General features: G+C 38.8%; 1 protein-coding gene across 3 annotated transcripts in view; it reads left to right on the forward strand.

The window, feature by feature from the left end:
- Positions 1–17934, forward strand: part of LNX2 (ligand of numb-protein X 2) — an 89058-nt gene that overhangs the window by 30304 nt on the left and 40820 nt on the right. For 2 of the 3 annotated variants that reach the window (XM_029210189.1, XM_029210187.1), the window contains exon 2: positions 14303–14821. In XM_029210189.1, coding sequence (XP_029066022.1) covers positions 14415–14821 — 407 coding nt within the window. In that variant the 5' untranslated portion in view covers positions 14303–14414. Of the gene's footprint in view, positions 1–1450; positions 1751–14302; positions 14822–17934 lie in introns of those variants that run through there. The other variant, XM_029210188.1, reaches the window with a different exon arrangement.

Raw genomic sequence — 17934 nt, forward strand, 5'->3', positions numbered from 1 at the left:
AGGAACAGTTAAGAATTGTGAAATCTCTTGGTTTTTAGATTGTCCTCGCTTAAATATCTTAATATTGGTGATAAAACCACTGAAATATCTAATGATAATTATTACCACTTCTTAAGAGCTTCTCATAATAATTTATCTGTAGCTGGAGGCCCCTATCAGGACAACAAAGCACAATATTTAAGGACAAGTTCAAGAACTGTCAGTCTTTGAGAAACCTATCAAGAATCTACACTGTATATTTTAAAGTAGATGTTGGTCAGGAAAATTTTCCAGAAGTAACCCTTTTCTACAGTATGATTTGAAGATAGTTTCCTCTTCCCATAATTCTCTCCTTATGTTGTATCTGAAAATGGTAAATCTCATAGGTAAAATTTACAGGTAAAACTAGCCTGTAAATTTGTAAAGTATAAAATACTATAAAAGTAAGTTTAGGCGATGAATGGTGACCCTACAAAGGACCATCAAAAGGATATAGAGGGCTTCCCTGGTGGCGCAGTGGTTGAGAGTCCACCTGCCAATGCAGGGGACACGGGTTCGTGCCTCGGTCCGGGAAGATCCCACATGCCACGGAGCGGCTGGGCCCGTGAGCCATGGCCGCTGAGCCTGCGCGTCCGGAGCCTGTGCTCCGCAACGGGAGAGGCCACACAGTGAGAGGCCCGCGTAACGCAAAAAAAAAAAGAAGATAAGGAAGTATATAACACAAAGGAGGCCTCGAGAACTTGGTGAGGAGAGTAAAGGGAGTGTGGTGTAGGGAATGGGGAGGGACAGAGTAGGTGAAAGGAGCGGGAAGTAAGGGAGAGACAGGAGGGAGCCATAGCAGGAAGATACTCTCCTGGTCACAGAGACTAGCTCACCGCTTTGGGGAACATCAAGGTATGCAGCTCGTGATCAGTGAATGGTTTGGTGCAGCGTCCAGCTCAAGCACAGCGTGTGGGGTGTGGGGTGGGAATGATAGTGACAGACAGGTCCTGTTAAGAAGCCTGGTCTCTCTCCTAGAACCAGATTTTTCTTCTGGAGGGAAATGACAGAATCATAGTTGTTTGTTAAGAGATCACCTTTTGCGATGGAGAGGTGAAGGGACAGAGAGGAGATAATCAAGAAGTAACAGGAACCTGAATTAGGACAGAGGCAGTGGGAATACAAATTCTAGGGATTACAGTCAGGATTTGGTGAGGCAGGTGAAATTTGAGGAAATTTGTTCATTCATTGCCTCTTTGATTGTTGAGATTAACCACAAACTATGTCAGACATGCTCCAAATGCTAGGGTTATGGAGATGAGGTTTGATTCTTGTCTTTTTTTTATTATTTTTATTTTATATTGGAGCATAGTTGTTTAACAATGCTCTGTTAGCTTTGGGTGTACAGCAAAGTGATTCAGTTTTACGTATTCCTTTTCAAATTCTTTTCCCATTTAGGTTGTTACGGGATATTGAGCAGAGTTCCCTGTGCTCTACAGTAGGTCCTTGTTGGTTATCTATTTTAAATATAGCAGTGTGTACATGTCTGATTCCTGTCTTTAAAGGGGTATTCAGTCTGCAGGGAAGACCCATGCAAACAAGTGATTGCTGACCACAGCAGTGAGGAACCCAGTGACTGTAATAGTACCACAGTGACGTAAGGGACAGGAGGAGTAGTCATATTTGGGTGGATCAGGAAGAGCTTCGCAGCCGCTGGCCATTAAATGGACGGGCGTTCTGCAGGCCAGCAAGGTGGGAGAGCACGCTCCAGGCGAGGGGAGAACATGCTGAGGTCAGAAGGTGTAAGTAGTTTGGTTTGGCCAAAGCATGGAATGTGTGGAATTGTGTCAGGAAATGAAACTAAAGGAGCCAGAGCTGGGAGACTTAAGTGCCAGCTTGAGACTTTGGCTTTCATTTTGTAGAAACAATTGGGGGCTGCAGAAGAGTATTCAGCAGGGAAAATAATATCGCTGGTGCTTGGATGCCAGTGTTGTAAAGGACAGACAGGAGAAGAAGAAGATGGGAAAACCTTTTGAGTGATGGCTAAATGAGCAAGTGTAATAAATAACAGAGTAGTGGTAGGGAGAGAGGAAAAGAGGAGGCATAAGTAACATATTCTGGAGGTAGAATCAATAGGAACCTGGTGACCGGGTGTGGAAAATGAGGCTCATGGTGAGAGAGACACAGGATTCTCTGGCTCTAGTTATAGCATACGGGGAGTATAGAAGGGCCATTAGCAACTACAGTAATAGGATCATTTAGAGGGCAGTAATGACATGGCTTTTGAACATAAATGTGAGTTAGATGTACTGGAATTAGGACAATTATTTAAGTACTGGGAGAGAAAGATCTATTCTCATACTGCATTCCAGTCAGAATAGAGTGTAATCATTTTTTTTAAAACTATGCAAATGAAGAATACAGAGGCAAATCTTCATCTCATCTTGTTGTGGAGGAGGGGATAAGAGTAGTGGAAGAATTTTTAAAGGGAAAATGAATGTATTCAATTACATGAAAATTGACAACTTCTTTATGCCAGTAGACAACTAAAAGGCAAACAGGAGGAAAAGTAATTATAATAATGTGATAAAGGATTGTTATCATAATATATCAAGTTCATATCAATTAAGAAAAACACTACTATTCAGTAGGAAAAAAGTGAGGCCAGGGATCTAGAGGCACTTCACAAGAGTAAGGATTATAATCATAAATTTAATTTAGCTAGAATCAAAGAGATGCAAATTAAAGAAAAACTGAGATGTTATTTTTGTATTTTCAACTTTAAGATTTATAAATATTTAAAACGAATAAAATTAACCAGGGTTAGAACAGTTTGGGAGAAGTTAACATACTAGCATTGCTAGTAGGAATCAAAATTTTGTTCACCGTTTTGGAGAGCAGTTTAATGAAGTGAATCAGAAGACTTCTTTTTACTTGGCCCAACAATTTAAATTTTTTAGAGTTTGCCTAAAGGAAAAAATTGGACAGCTATCACAAAAGAGTGGTAAATAGTATGAGAACCAGAGCAGAGTGGTATAATTAAGGCAAGGGAGCAAAGAGTTTCACGGCAAGAGGAGTCGGTGACGTTGCAGAGAGATCAAGCAGGGTTTGGAACTGAAACGTGACCATTAGATTTGGCAGCCAGTCATGACGACCATGACCACAGTAGAACCAGGCTCAGTGGCTGGTAGAGGTAGAAAGAAGCCCTTTTGGTCAGGAATCGGAGACTGCAAGCATGGTCTTATATTTCAGAAATATTGGAGGTGAAATGAAGGTGGGGGAAAGGGTAACAACTGTAGGAGAATGTTTTGTTTTCATTGTTGTTGAAACATGAACTTTTTTGTGCTGAGGGGAAAAGGTTAGAGGTTAAATAAAGAAAGATGAGATAAATGACAAACGTTGCCAAAGGAATGGAATATTGAGCCCAGGTGGAGGAGAAATTAGCCTTGAGACAGCAGAGGGAGAGGTCTGACGCAAGAAGAAAGGAATTAAGGATGTGTATAGATGCAAATGATAAATGTGTACATCTTTGCCTTTGTTAAATGTTGGGGGGAATCACTATTAGAGTCTCAGTTCCTCCCAGAATACAAAATTTCCCCCTTCCCATATTGCATAATTTCTCAAAAGAATTGTTCACGCTCTAATTCCTGTCTCCTGAACTCTTTCCCAGGAAGCATTTGCTCTCACCAGTCCACCAAAACTCTGTGTCAAGGTCACTGGTGAGTGCCGTGTTGCTAAATCCGATGCGTAATTCTCAGTCCTAATCTTACTTTACTTGCCCACGGGATAATCATTCCCTCCTCCTTGAAAGACTTCCTGCATTTGGTTTTTCCACACCACACTCTCCTGATCGGCTTCTGGCATGCTAACCACTCCTGCTCGGTTTGGCTCCTCCTTATCTCCCAGACCCTGTAATATTGAAACGCCCCAAGGCCCAGTCCTCAGCCCCCTTCTCTTCTACTTACACTCACCCACTCTCCTTTGGTGATCTTTCCCAATCGAATGGCTTTCTATTCTATACACCAGTGCTTCCTGAATTTATATCATCAGTCCAGTCCTCTCCCTTGAACTGGACTTGTATACTTAGCTGCTTGCCTACTCCGTGTGTCTACTTGGACGTCTAATAGGCATTTCAAATATAACCTGTTTGAACTTGGCCATACCCATTAAACCTACTCTCTTACAGACTGTCGCACCTCAAATATATTAATTCTATCTTTCTAGTTCAGACTAAAAACCTTGGCGTCGTCCTTGACTTCTCCCACCGCCAGCAGCTCGTGCACACATTTTATGTATTAGCAAATCACACCAGTCTGCCTTCAAAGTAGATGCAGAAATGAGTCACTATCTCAACTGTGTCCACCCTGGTTCAATCCACCATCATCTCTTCCTTATAATATTTCAGTAGGCTCTTGATTGCTTCTGCCTTTGGCCCCTTAAGATTATTCTCAGTGTAGCAGCCAGAGCGATCCTGTTAGGATTCTTACACAGAGGAAACACCAAAGTTCTATAGGGTGTAGTTAGCCCCCGTTACTGGTCTGATCCATTTCCTTCTCTCTGCTTTTTCATTTCATCCACACGGGCCTCCTGACTGTTCATTGAACATACCAGGCACGTTGGCAGCTCAGGGCCTTTATTATTTCATTTGTCTATAATAAACATTTTACCCCAAATAACCGTGTGGATTTCTAGTTATGTCCTTTTGGCGTTAACTCAGGTGCCACCTCAATAGTGCGTTTTCCCCTGATCACCCTATTTAAAAAGCTATCCTCCCAGTATTTTATTTATTTTGTGTGTGTGTTGTCTGTCTTCTCCCCCAGAATGTAAGCTTCACAAGGGGATAGATTTTTGTTTTTGTTCAAGGCTGAACTCCTAGCCCTAGAACAGTGCCTGGCACATAGGAGATTTCTCAGTAACACGGACCGATGGATGGATGGAAAAGAGGGAGGATAGGAGATTGAAAAGGAGGTCAGGTTTGAAGGTTAGGGATATGAGTAATTAGTTTGCTCTTGAATATTTTGTTTGTAAAAGTTTCCTAGTGGAAATGTTAAAAAGGCAGGTAATAACTACATAACTTGTAAAACCTGGGATTTTGTTTGACTCGGTTTCTGAAACATGGGAAACTAATATAATTTAGGGTGCATTGTTGATCATCCTAATGATTTAACATAGTACAGCCCCTTATAATTTCTGGCTTTATAGTACATTTTATTTCCTGTCATGTAACATAGGCATTTATATTTTAAAGGGTTGTTTTATCTGTGATGTATCTGAATCTGGATAATGAGTTACATTATATGAGGATTTCTCTTTTAATTTTTCTCAGTATTAGAACTGTATTTAACTCAAACAACTCATTGTTAATAAATTAGAAGGACCTCTGGCAACACACTAGACTCATTCTGGATAAATCCCAAGGCTAACAAGGCTTTGGTCCCTACCCCTGACACTGGTGCCTGTTAGGCTGGTCTTGAGAAAGCACAAGATCTGGCCATTCGGTGATGGTCCCTTGAGTCTGGTCCAGAGTCATTCTTGAGCTGATCATTTTTATATGCATTAAATTATAACTGGGACAAATTGAGCATCTTAAATAATATCTGTTCTTTTAATTATCAGTGTCCCTAATTAGCTTGGAAAGCTGCAGCATTTAAATTTCTTATACCTTACTGATAGTTAAGATAATGAAGTCTGGGACTCTTAATTATTAGTAGCACCACCACCATAAAACCTTTCCTGACTGTGGTTTAGTTCCACTTCATTTATTTTATTGTGTGGGTTTGATCACAGAGTAGCAGTGTCCTGCTGATTTCTTTGCAGTTATTGAAGGAAGTAAGACTGAAAAGTTTGTTCTTTTTCTGTAGCTTTAGATGTTTCTTGAATGGAAAAATATGTTTGAGTGTGGAGCAAAATCTGCCATCTAAAACGTCTGTTTATACTACTGACAATTAACCTGTGCTTGCCTTTCAGAGAAAGCAGACGGACTAACCATATTAGTCCTTCAGATAGATGTCGCAGCATCTCCTAAATAGCACTGTAGGAGAGCCAGTAAGAAAAATAAATTTTGTCTTATAGCACTATAGTATCGTACGTTGTCCCACCATAATAAACATATGGAGACGTTCAATTATATGTCTAGCCCTCCTCTCTTGTCCATACGCTTGTCTGCAAAAAGAGAAATTTTCAGGTCGGGAACTTAAAAGAGTGTCCAGTACTATGAAGATCAAACAAACGAACAAAATCAAAAAACAAAAAAGAAACACACAAAAACCTCTCCTGATAAGCTTTGGATTTAGATCATTTTTATAGTTAATACAATGCTGGATAATAGTAAAGAAAACTGTTTGTTCTGTTTTGGGGGAAAAAATGTGTGCTCAAAGCACATTTCTAGAATCGTGGAATTGGGGGTCTATAAGTAACTTTAGAGTTTATCTGGTTTGGCCCACTGGTCTGTAGGTTCAGAGAGTGGAGTCTAGAGCGGGGAAGGGCTGAGCTGGTGGCCTGGTTGCCGGTCTCAGAGCCAAGAATCAGACACAGGCGTCCCGTGACCAGTCTCGTGGAAGGAGCTCGGGCCACCGATTAGCCCAGCTGTCTGTTCTTATCTACATCGTCCTTTACAGTCATTAATCTAGTCATAAGTTTGTGTTATAATGCCTTGTGGTTTGTAAGAGGTTTTTCTGGCAGTGTAACATTTTTAGCTTCATAGTAATCCTGCACCATAAGCAGGATGCCATTTCTAACATGAGGAAATTGAGGAAATTGAGATTTATAAACTTCTAATTGCTGTGCCGCGTGTGGTGCCACATTGCTAGCGCGTGCATGGCAGAGGCAAATTTTGAACCCACAGCCAGTGCTCTTTTTGATGCCCTTTACTTCCTTGGATAACTGAGAGTTAGCAGAGGGATTTTGATCCACAGTTATAGAAATTAGAGATTGAAAAGACCTTGAAAATAAGAATTTATCAATCACTTGAAAACCAATGTTTTCTAAATTTACTGTGCAAGAACTTAAATGTTTGAGAGGTTTCATCCTTTAGAAGAAAACAGATTATTTATTTAAATCAGAACCCTTGCCTTTGAATGTCATATAAAGAAGTATTAAAATTATATCCAGCAGGTGAACACGGCATGCAAGAAAACTAAACCAATGAAAACTACTTCCCCTCACAACCCACCCCTCATTGTTAAATGTATTGTGCAACTCTTATGAATTTGTGACATTCTTTAAGATGTTAGAAATTGCCCCATCTCGGCTGGCTGGTGAGGCGTGCTGCTGAGAAGAGGTCACGTGCTGTGGGAGTGTGTCTTTCCTGGAAGACCCCTTCCCACAGAAGCCTTTTCTTATTGGTGGAGGTCTGTCTGGGTATTTAGCTGTATGGAAATGTTTAGCATTCCATGTGGTGTATTTCCTTTTTGAAATAGTTTTATATCAATTCTGTTTTTAAATTAATGTAAGGTAACATAATTTAGTAGTATTTTTAGAAGTATAACTCTAGTATAACTCTCTGAGCCTGCAGGAATTGGGTAGGTAATCCAGTTTGGTTTTTGCATTAAAAAAAAGTTTTCATCATAGATTAGTGGTTCAAAATTAGAAAAACTAAAGTAGAAGGACATTTGAAATTTGTAAATTCTCTGCCAGCCACAATTTAACCTCCTTTTTGTAAAATATTTAGGAGATTATTAAAGTTATCAAAAAATAATAACAGATGTCAGGACTAAAACGTAAATATAACATATCAGTAAATATTTTATTGTGTATAAAAAGATATAAAATCATGAGAATTTTGGAGCTAGATTTAAACTCTGTGTGTATGATGTGTGGTTTATTACTATTTAAGCAAAGCTGACAGTGTGTAGACAGGAAGCCTAGGCACCAGAATATCTATATAATACCAGCACTTCGTAGACACTGGATAAACATGTGATGAATGAAAAGGAATTGTGTAGTGACCTAGTTACCCAGCTGGCATGGAGCTCAGAGCCTAAGTTGCATAGCTTCTAGCATTTTTTTGCTTAGCTTACTAATTTTCTAGATTATTAAATAGGGTACATCTCACTACAAGTAGCATCTTAAGAATTTTTAAATGGTTTTTCAAATATTTCTACTTGATAAAAAGGAATAGGAGACAAATAGCTAAGTGTGCTGAATTACGCTTTTATGTAGACAATGAGAGAATTATAAATAATAGATGTGGAATTGTTGGAAAACTGGTATTTGATCATTTTCCTCATGACATATAGGAAATGTTTTGATTAAGAATAGGATTTATGTAAGGGTCTCATTTAATATGCTTAATATTCCTGTACAGTGATATCCAGATACGCTTCTTCAGTGGGAGAAGGCTCTGGAGAAAGAGCTTCATTCCAGGAAAGACAGATTCCTCCAGTATGGGCTCACCTCCACAGTTGGCCTTTTCCAGTTTTTGTCTTTTTTAAAAGTCTTGTTGGTTACTGACTGGTACTTCTTGTGGAAGAGGGGTGTCAGAACCCTTCAGTGCTCTGTACTACTTGTCCACGTGTGACCCAGGACCCTGTGTTTTCATTGGGTCCACAAGATCAAAATTATTTTCCCAGTAACACAAAGACTTTACCTACCCTTTTCACTCTCATTCTCTCATGAGTGTTCAGTAGAGTTTTCCAGAGGAAACTTGACATGTGATGTCACAAAAGGTTGAAAGCAGATTTGAGACTCCAGATTTGGAAAATACATTCTACATCAACAATGCTTCTCTCCGCACTATATATTTTTTTATTTTGAAAAAAGTTATTTTTCATAAAAATGTTAACATGTAATGGGTTTATTTTTTATTAACAAATAAACATTTTAATTAATTTACTTAATTGCATTGTCATTTCAAGAATGTTATATATGGAAAATATAATATGCAACCTTTTAGGATCGGCTTTCTCACTCAGCATAATTCTTTGAGGTGCACCCAGGCTGGTGTGCACATCCGTTCTTTTTTATTGCTGAGCCGTGTGGTGTGGATGTGCCATCATTTGTTTGTTCACTTGTTGAAGGACAGTTGGGTTGTTTCTGGTTTGAGGCCATTACAAATAAAGCTGTACCGGTTTTTGTGTGAACGTTTTTATTTCTTTGGGATAAATGCCGGGTAGTGGAGTTGCTGGATTGTATGGTAGTTTTTTTTTGTTTTTTGTTTTGTTTTTTTAAGAAACAGCCAAACTTGTCCAGGGTGGATAAAGGGATCCTTAGGTGTAAAAGTTTGACAACCACTGCTTTATACAAAGGTAGCTATGAAAGCTGATATGTAACATATACAATAAAATTTTCTAGTGTTGACATCATTAAACAAAAAAAACCCTTTTTTTTTCCCTCAGACTTTTGAAGATTAAAGGAAGTAATATCTTATTCCTAGTTTGTTTATAATCATAGGGCAGGGTCCGGTATGTTGATCGTTTTGCAGTGCCACAAATTAATGTGCAAGGATTTCTCATAAATTTACGTAGTTATATATAATACATCTCAAGACTCTTATACATTTCAGGCTCCAGTATGAGCCTGAGAACTTTTTTTTTAATTGCACAATATGTGCCAAGACCTGGGAATACAAGAGATAGATACTGTCTTCACCGTAACCTCCAAGAGGTAAGGAGACAGATAAGCAAGCACGCAAATGTAGTAACTGATGAGACGAAGGCGTGTGTAAAAAGCAGCAGGAACAGAAGGGAAAGAGGGGGCGAACCGGGAGCGGGAAGGAGGCTGATGGGATCTGACGGAGGGGGTGGAGGTGGAGCTAAGACTTAAGGCGTGAGTAGGATTTTGCTGGGATGCATGGGGAGAGGTATCCTCAGACTCAGCACTGATGTGTCAGAGGAACCAAAGATGATCCCCATCTAACCGTACTTTGGTGGTAACCCTTGGCTCATCTTCTTTTATCTGGGGCTGGATCTCCTAGTTTAGGGCCAGTGAGGACTCTTTCAGCCTGAGTCAAAAGTAACATTAAGAGAAATGATCTGAATAACATAGTTTGGGAGTGTGTGCAAATTAACTGTGAAAAACCGTAGCTCCTTCTGAGAGTCTTCAGGATGTAGCAGGATAGTCTTGTCTCATAGACCAGGAAAAGCAAGCACATTAATCGTAACTGGAGTTAGGTAGTAAACAGTCGTATAACTCCCTCTCCACTGCACTGATTATCTTTCAAGATGTTATCTTAAATGTGTTGTAATATTCCCAGCCAATTTATTTATTTTTTAAATGAGAGAAAGTATGAGACAACTGATTATCTATCTATCTATCTATCTATTTTGGCTGCGCCACACGACTCATGGGATCTTAGTCCCCGGATCAGGGATCGAACCCCGGGCCCTCGGTGGTGAAAGTGCAGAGTCCTAACCACTGGACCACCAGGGAATTCCCTTCCAGCCGTTTTGATAGCATCCATCTGTTTACTGTTCCTGTTATATTACTGTTATATTAGCTACACGGATAATATAGCTTGTAAAGATACACGTAATGCTACATTTTATCTTTATATTTTGGAAAATATTTAAGACTGTTATTTAACTTGTATTTTAGTATTTCAAATTGTGCTAATAGAATGTCTGAAATCAAAATTAAACATGGGCATATCCTCCTGTATACTTGAATGTATTTCTGGCCACCTAACTTTGGTCACCCAGTTGGTCATTCAGCATTTATTGAGCTTCTCCCCTGCTGGAGGTCCACCTCTTAAGGTGCTCACAGCTTCGGGGGAGGGACAGTAGTGTAGGAAGCCTTGTGAGGCGTTAGGAGTGGGCTTGTTCACAAAGTGGAAATGAAGTCACCTGCCGGAGCTGGGAGGAGAGGAGTGGGCTTGGGGATTGGAAAACAGGCGCAGGCTGCCTTCGTCTTTAAAAAATCCATACACTCAGGCTTACATGAAACACCGTTCCTCCTTCCTATAATTACTTAATTTACTGTCGGGTTATTTTGAAACAAGAAAGAACTGGATTTATCTTCTTTCTTACTGAGTAATTATAAGTTGTGCAGCTTTGGGCAAATCATAAAATCTGTCTGAACATTTGTTTCTTTATGTTTAGTAATAGTAGTAATAGCTAACATTTATTCAGCACCTGTTAATGTGCCTGTTTATTCTCTGTATCACCCCTCTGAGATCGGCACTGTTAACTACCCCCATTTTACACGTGAGGAGGAAACAGCCACAGAGAAATTCAGTCAGGCCACAGGGCTGGTAAGTGACTGAACAAGGACTTGAACCCTCACAGACTGGCTCCAGGGTGTGTGCTCTTAACTACTTAGACTGTATGGTCTTGAAACTGTTTAATCAATATTTATATGCACGTGTTAGTGATCTACTTGTGATAAATTTTCATTTAATGTTTGTGTCATGGTAACACAGAGGCATTTCGGGGCTGTTGATAATGCGGTTGTTATTTGGTATTTTAAATGGGAACGTGTTCTTTTTCCTCATGAAAATGTTTTGTGATAGGAAAATAATCAAAGTTATTTAGAGATTCAGAAAATAGCTAAAATATAATAGTCTTAAGAGAAATGCTTCCTTAGTCATTATGTGGGAGGCCAGAATTGCAGTGTATATTCTTGAGAAAAAAATTAGGATAAATACTATCACAAACAAAGAAGAGCAAGGGATATATGAATTTTCTTGCTAGTTGAGTAGGAAACGAGTCTGTGGACATTCTGTATTAAAATACCTAGAGATTGAAGTGGTTTATTTGCCTGAGGTAAATGATGTTTATCTCCATAATCTCACATACCTTGGACTGACAAAAGCTATGGTGCTCAGAGAGTGTAAGCCCCATGAGTTACAAACTACAGGAAGTGTCTACTGTCTTAATGCTGTACTGATAGTTCAGATCACAAGCTGCTATTCTATTAAGTTGTTTTGAAAAACACAGTTTATCTGACTCAGCCATGCCATCTGAATCTTGTCCCACCCCTCATAATTCATGGCAATTCTTGTTAAATCTCTTAAAATGTTAATATTGTTTTTCTGATAAATACTCCAAGTAATAAAATAGCAAAAAAAAATATATATATATACATATATATATGTGTGTGTGTGTGTATATATATATATATATATATATATATATATATATATATATATGATTGGAAGAGAATTTTATCACTGAAACAAATGCTAGCATCATTAACATGGTGTCTGCCCTTTCTGACCTGGTACAGGACCCCAGGTTTCAGAATGCCCCCACTCTGAGTTCATTTTCTTGCCTCAGATGTTTCACCGGCTCACATTCCCGAATGTGCCGTGCACACTCAGGACGTGAAGAGGCCCTTGTCCGTTTCCTCTCTGGCCAGTGCTTCCTGTCACAGCCCAGCAGCCGTGTTGTGTCCCCTCTTGAAAGTATTTCTGGCTACAAAGCCAAACTGAGTTAGATGCCAGCTCTCCTCCTCTTTCTCTGCATTCACACAGCACCCGGTGCACAACTTTCTGAGAATATTTAGTTCATTGAGTTTTCACAATGGGCATTCTTTTTTTTTTTAATTTTTATTGGAGTATAGTTGATTCACGATGTTGTGTTAGTTTCAGGAGAAAATATTTGCAAATAAAGCAACTGACAGGGGATTAATCTCTAAAATATACAAACAGCTCATGCAGCTCAGTATCAAAAAAAACAAACAACCCAAGCAAAAAATGGGTAGAAGACCTAAACAGACATTTCTTCAAACCTAAATAGACAGTTCTTCAAAGACAGACAGATGGCCAAAAAGCACATGAAAAGATGCTCAACATCACTAATTATCAGGGAAATGCAAATCAAAACTACAATGAGGTATCACCTCACACGGTCAGAATGGCCATCATCAAAAAATCTACAAACAATAAATGCTGGAGAGGGTGTGGAGAAAAGGGAACGCTCTTGCACTGTTGGCAGGAATATAAATTGATACAGCCACTATGGAGAAAAGTATGGAGGTTCCTTAAAAAGCTAAAAATAGAACTACCATATGATCCAACAATGGGCTCTCTTAACTGTCCTCTCCCCACCTCCCTTATCTCCCTGTTCAGTGTTTGGCACATACCAGAGACTGTAAATATTCAGAATGGACATAGCTGCTGCCTTTGGAGGTGATTTTTTAACCCCTGGTGCTGCAGCAGCAGGAGGTATGGAAACCGTTATGTGAGGGGAGCATTCCTTGCTAGCCCTGCACCAAACTGGAGCAGGCTGCTGTCTTAGAGGAGGTGCACGCGCGCACACACACACACACACGCACGCACTCTGCTGCTCTGAGTAAGCCAGAAGCAATGGGAGTGTGGAATAATGTGAGCTGGGATGGACATTTATAACATGCCTTATCTGTTTAATTGAATTATAGTGGGTTTCTTTTTTTTTTATTGAGAATACTTCTTTTTATTATACAGGTTTCATATACACAATTATTTAGGGAACATTTACAGGCAAGGAGCTCAATTCCAAAACTCCGTTTTCACCCACACACACTGTACTTCACACTCATCTTCGGGGTCAGCCCAACAGGAATAAGACAAAGTTATTGCTTTGTGAACAGACAGCTTCAATTAAATAAGAGTCTTCCAGAGTGGAGAACAGCGCTCAGGATCCTCTTGACTCATAATACCCTGATGTACATATGAATAAAGCCTAAAGATGTGTCTTAGATTACCCTGTCACCTTTAAAAGTTAATATTAAAATTGAATCAGTGGGTTTTTTCTCTTAATGGCATGAAATAGTATTGAAGTTTGTGGAGTTTGCAGAGATGTTATTTATATATGCTGTGCAGATCTATCTTTCTGCAATCTGTATTATAGGGAGAGAATATTCAAATCATACATATATATTTTGAAATCCAGTTTCTCCCAAACAGTGTAGAGCAGAGGTCATTTTTTTAAGACACTGAATTATCCTTGAGACTACATTTCAGAGACGTAATTTTTGGGATGGCACTATAAATGTGTAACATCAGTCAGAAGCAGGGAACCATGACTGGGTTGGCAAATGCAAATTTATTACATAATATACCTCAAATTGCATTATTAGCATACTACGTAGATTAACTGGCGTTGAAACTACCATTAAGCAGTGAAGTATCGGGGGATTTCAGTCAGTAGAACAAATTGTTTCCTGTGTCACACCACATATTAATATGTCACCTTTGCTTTTAATCCTAAATTCTTTTTTCACCAAGAACTTGGCAAGGTAAGTCATCCTTAGCCAACAAGCAGATTAGTTAATGTCATTTTTATGTTTTTACGACTAATTATTCCCTGATGTAAATTTTAATTTTTTACTAAAAAAGAAGTCAACATAGTAATATTATGTTGATTCTTTTAGCCTATGTTGATTGATAGTAATTACTTTTCTGGTTGTTTTGTTTTGTTTTGTCTAGTCTAGAAAAACAGACCTGGGTTTTAGTCAAATACATCACTGTCTTTTAAAGATCAAACCTTTAATGGAAGTCTAATGTATGAAGATAGAGAAACTGCTTCCGCTGATTCAAAATGGGAACGACAAACGATGAGATGGTGTCTGTGGAGCAGACCTCTTCCTCCTCCTTCAATCCTCTGTGTTTTGAATGCGGCCAGCAGCACTGGACACGAGAAAACCACTTATACAATTACCAGGATGAAGTGGATGACGACCTGGTCTGCCACATTTGCCTTCAGCCTCTGCTGCAGCCACTAGACACCCCCTGTGGACATACCTTCTGCTGCAAGTGCCTCAGAAACTTCCTGCAAGAGAAGGATTTCTGTCCATTGGACCGGAAGAGACTCCACTTTAAGTTGTGTAAGAAGTCTAGCATTCTAGTTCATAAACTTCTGGACAAATTATTAGTTTTATGTCCGTTCTCTTCAGTGTGCCAAGATGTAGTGCAGCGCTGCGACCTGGAGGCACATCTTAAAAACAGGTGAGAGAGAGAGAGAGAAGCGACTCTAGGCTATAAAAAGGTGGCTCAAACAAATAAACCCGATACAAATGCCAAGGCATCAGTAAGTAAACAGACAAATCCTGCACAGGAGATACAACAAACAAGTTGCATGCAACCGTCATTTAATATTATTATTTATCAAAAACATGCATGTAAAAACTACAGTCAGGAGGTACCGTTTTACACTTATCAATATGAGGTTGTTATAGTCACATGGTAGCAGGATATAATGATAGACTCTTTGCAAGGCAGTTTCTCAGTTTGTTTCAAAAACTGTAAATGTCAGTATCGTCTTATCTAGCTTATTATCCTAAGGAAATAGTTCAAAAGAAGGGAAAATTGTATGTAAAGATGTTTGCTGCAACATTGTGCAGAGTTCAGTAAACTGGGGTCAATCTGATTACTTAACAGTAGGGGAAGGGTTAAAAATACAATAGTACATCAGTGCATCGGGATATCATGCAGCTGTTAAAAATTATAATATTGTTGCAACATGGAAATGGGTACAGGCACACCTCGGAGATGTTGCAGGTTCGGTTCCAGACCACCGCAGTAAAGTGAATATCGAATAGCACAATACAGCAGGTCACACGAATTTTTTGGTTTCCCAGTGCATATGAAAGTTCTGTTTACGCTGTACTGTAGTCTAGTAAGGGTGCAATAGCATTAGGTCTAAAAATTTACATACCTTGATTGAAAAATACTTTATTGCTAGGAAATGCTAACCATCATCTGATGACACACAGGGTTGCCACAAACCTTCAATTTGTAAAAAATGTAGTCTGTGAAGGGCAGTAAAGGGAAGTGCAATAAAATGAGGTCTGCCTGTATCTGTGATTTTATTCGCTAAGATCTTGTAAAATTCTGTGTTCAAGAACTTGACTGAACAAGAACTAGGGGTTGGAAACTTTAAAACATTTAGTGGGGATTTTTGTTCTACTGACAAAAGCTTTTTAAAAGATTGAGTTTTATCGTTTGACTTTGATAAAAGACTTGATCTTTAAAATTGTTTCTACCCTTAAGAAGGGCTAAAATTCATCTCTTTTGGAGATAGAATCACATAAAATGACCAAAATAAATGTATTGATTTCTAAATTTTATAGGTCAGCCACTTGTGCAGTGTAAATCTGCAGTAATCTTGATTGCTGTGAAAAACAATGCATAGCACAATATATTGGACTTAAAAACTTAGAAATAATAGTATAACTCTGGTATGGAACAGCTTGTCATTATACTCACACATGAAATCATGAATTGAATCTAATCTTATCCCCTCACTTTACGAATCAGGAAACTGAGTCACAAAGATTTGGAGATAGGTAATGGCATGGTTAGACTTAAACTTCAGTATTCCTGCTCAGCGTTCTAACATACCATGCTGACCTTACCCAGGGTGAATCATGTTCTCTGCTGTTATGTGGTAGTAAAAGTTTCATGTACACGTGAGTATACGTGTTCATTCTGTTCCTAAATATCAGTGTTATAAAGTGAGTGTACTCATTAGAAATAATGTAGATTTATGAGAAACAATGAGATGTTATTAAAATGTCAGAAGCGTGAAGATTTATAGAGAAATTGCTTAAACTTAAGCTGTACTGTCTAAAAACAAGAGCTAAGAAAAAAGAGTAGGATAGATGTATAGACTTTTGAAAATGCAAGAGTCTTAGGTTTTTGTGTGTCTTTGGTCAGCAGCAGGCATAGAATCTGAACACGATAACAGAGACTTCCTGGAGATTGACACCAAACTCTTGAATCTACTGTCTGGGTCAGGCCTAGTTGTGGCTGAGGTTGAAGAAGATTTTAGGCTTTTCCTATTTCTTTCAGTAGAACTAGTCTTTTTCAGAGATAAGTTTCTTTTGTGACTCTTTTATGAACATCGGCTTTGGGGTATTACAGGAACTGAACAAAGTCTCAATTCAGTTAAGTATTTTGATAGCAGTGAGATAAAAATTACACAATTATTTTAGGAATATTTACTTAACTAAAATGCATATAAGAACTTAGTATGTAGTCGAAGTATCAGTAGTATTTTCTATCAAGCTGTTTATGTTGACATAAAAACTTGGGAATTGCAGACTATCCTTATAGTTTGATAAAAGCTAAGCAATTATGTCCAGTTGAAAGTTCTATTTTCCAAGTGTGCTTATTAATATTTGAGCTACTAATTTAATCATTTCCAAAGTAGACTCTTAGGCCTGTGTTGTGAAAGATACGTTGAAAAAGGTGAATGATTTGAAAAGGTGAGGTGACTTGCTTGATGTATGCAGCTAAGAGTGACTATTGATTATAAAAATTAGAAAGTTGACACTCATCTAATGTTTGTTCAATTAAATTGTTAATCTGTGTTCTGGTTATCTATTGCTGAGAAACCAACCACTCCAAATATAGTGACATAAAACACTGAGTGCTTGGTTCTGCTCATGGATTCTGTGAGTCAGGGATTCAGACAGGGCACAGCAGGGATGGCTCGACTCTGTTCTGTCCAATCTGGGCCACAGCTGGGGAGAACAAAAGCCCAGGACTGCAGCAATTGCAACTGAAGAATTTACTTCCAAGACGGCAGCTTCATTCACATGTCTGGCACCTTGATGGAGGTCCACTAGAGGCATGGGCTCAGCCGGGACTTGTCCACGGGAGAGCCTGTGGGTGGCCTCTCCAGCACAGTGGCCTCAGGGTATTTTAAGTTCTTACATGGGTTCCAGTAAATAAGGCAAGAAGCTGCATGGCCTTGTATGCTCTAGCCTTAAAGTCACATAGCATCCCTTATGCTGTAGTCACATAACTGCCCAGATTCAAGGGGAGGGGAACTAAGCTTCACTTTGTGGGAAGAGGACAAAAAAATTTGTAGCCAGGTAAAAGCAACACAAACTAGCAATAAGAGTGATGTCATGAGACACAGAATTACGATTACTTTAATTATTAATAGAAATACAGCATTAGGAATAGTTTGTTAAATCTGGTAATTTTGAGTTTAAATTACCTTCCCTATTTGAACTTAAGAAATCTGCTTCAGTATGAGAACAGCTAACATTTTCTCCTATGGCTAAAAGTAAAACATTTATGAAAGATGACTGTGTTTTAAAATAAAATGA

Source organism: Monodon monoceros, unplaced genomic scaffold, assembly GCF_005190385.1.
Source record: "Monodon monoceros isolate NGI ecotype Baffin Bay Population unplaced genomic scaffold, NGI_Narwhal_1 Super_Scaffold_8, whole genome shotgun sequence".
In the NCBI taxonomy this organism is placed as follows: domain Eukaryota; kingdom Metazoa; phylum Chordata; class Mammalia; order Artiodactyla; family Monodontidae; genus Monodon; species Monodon monoceros.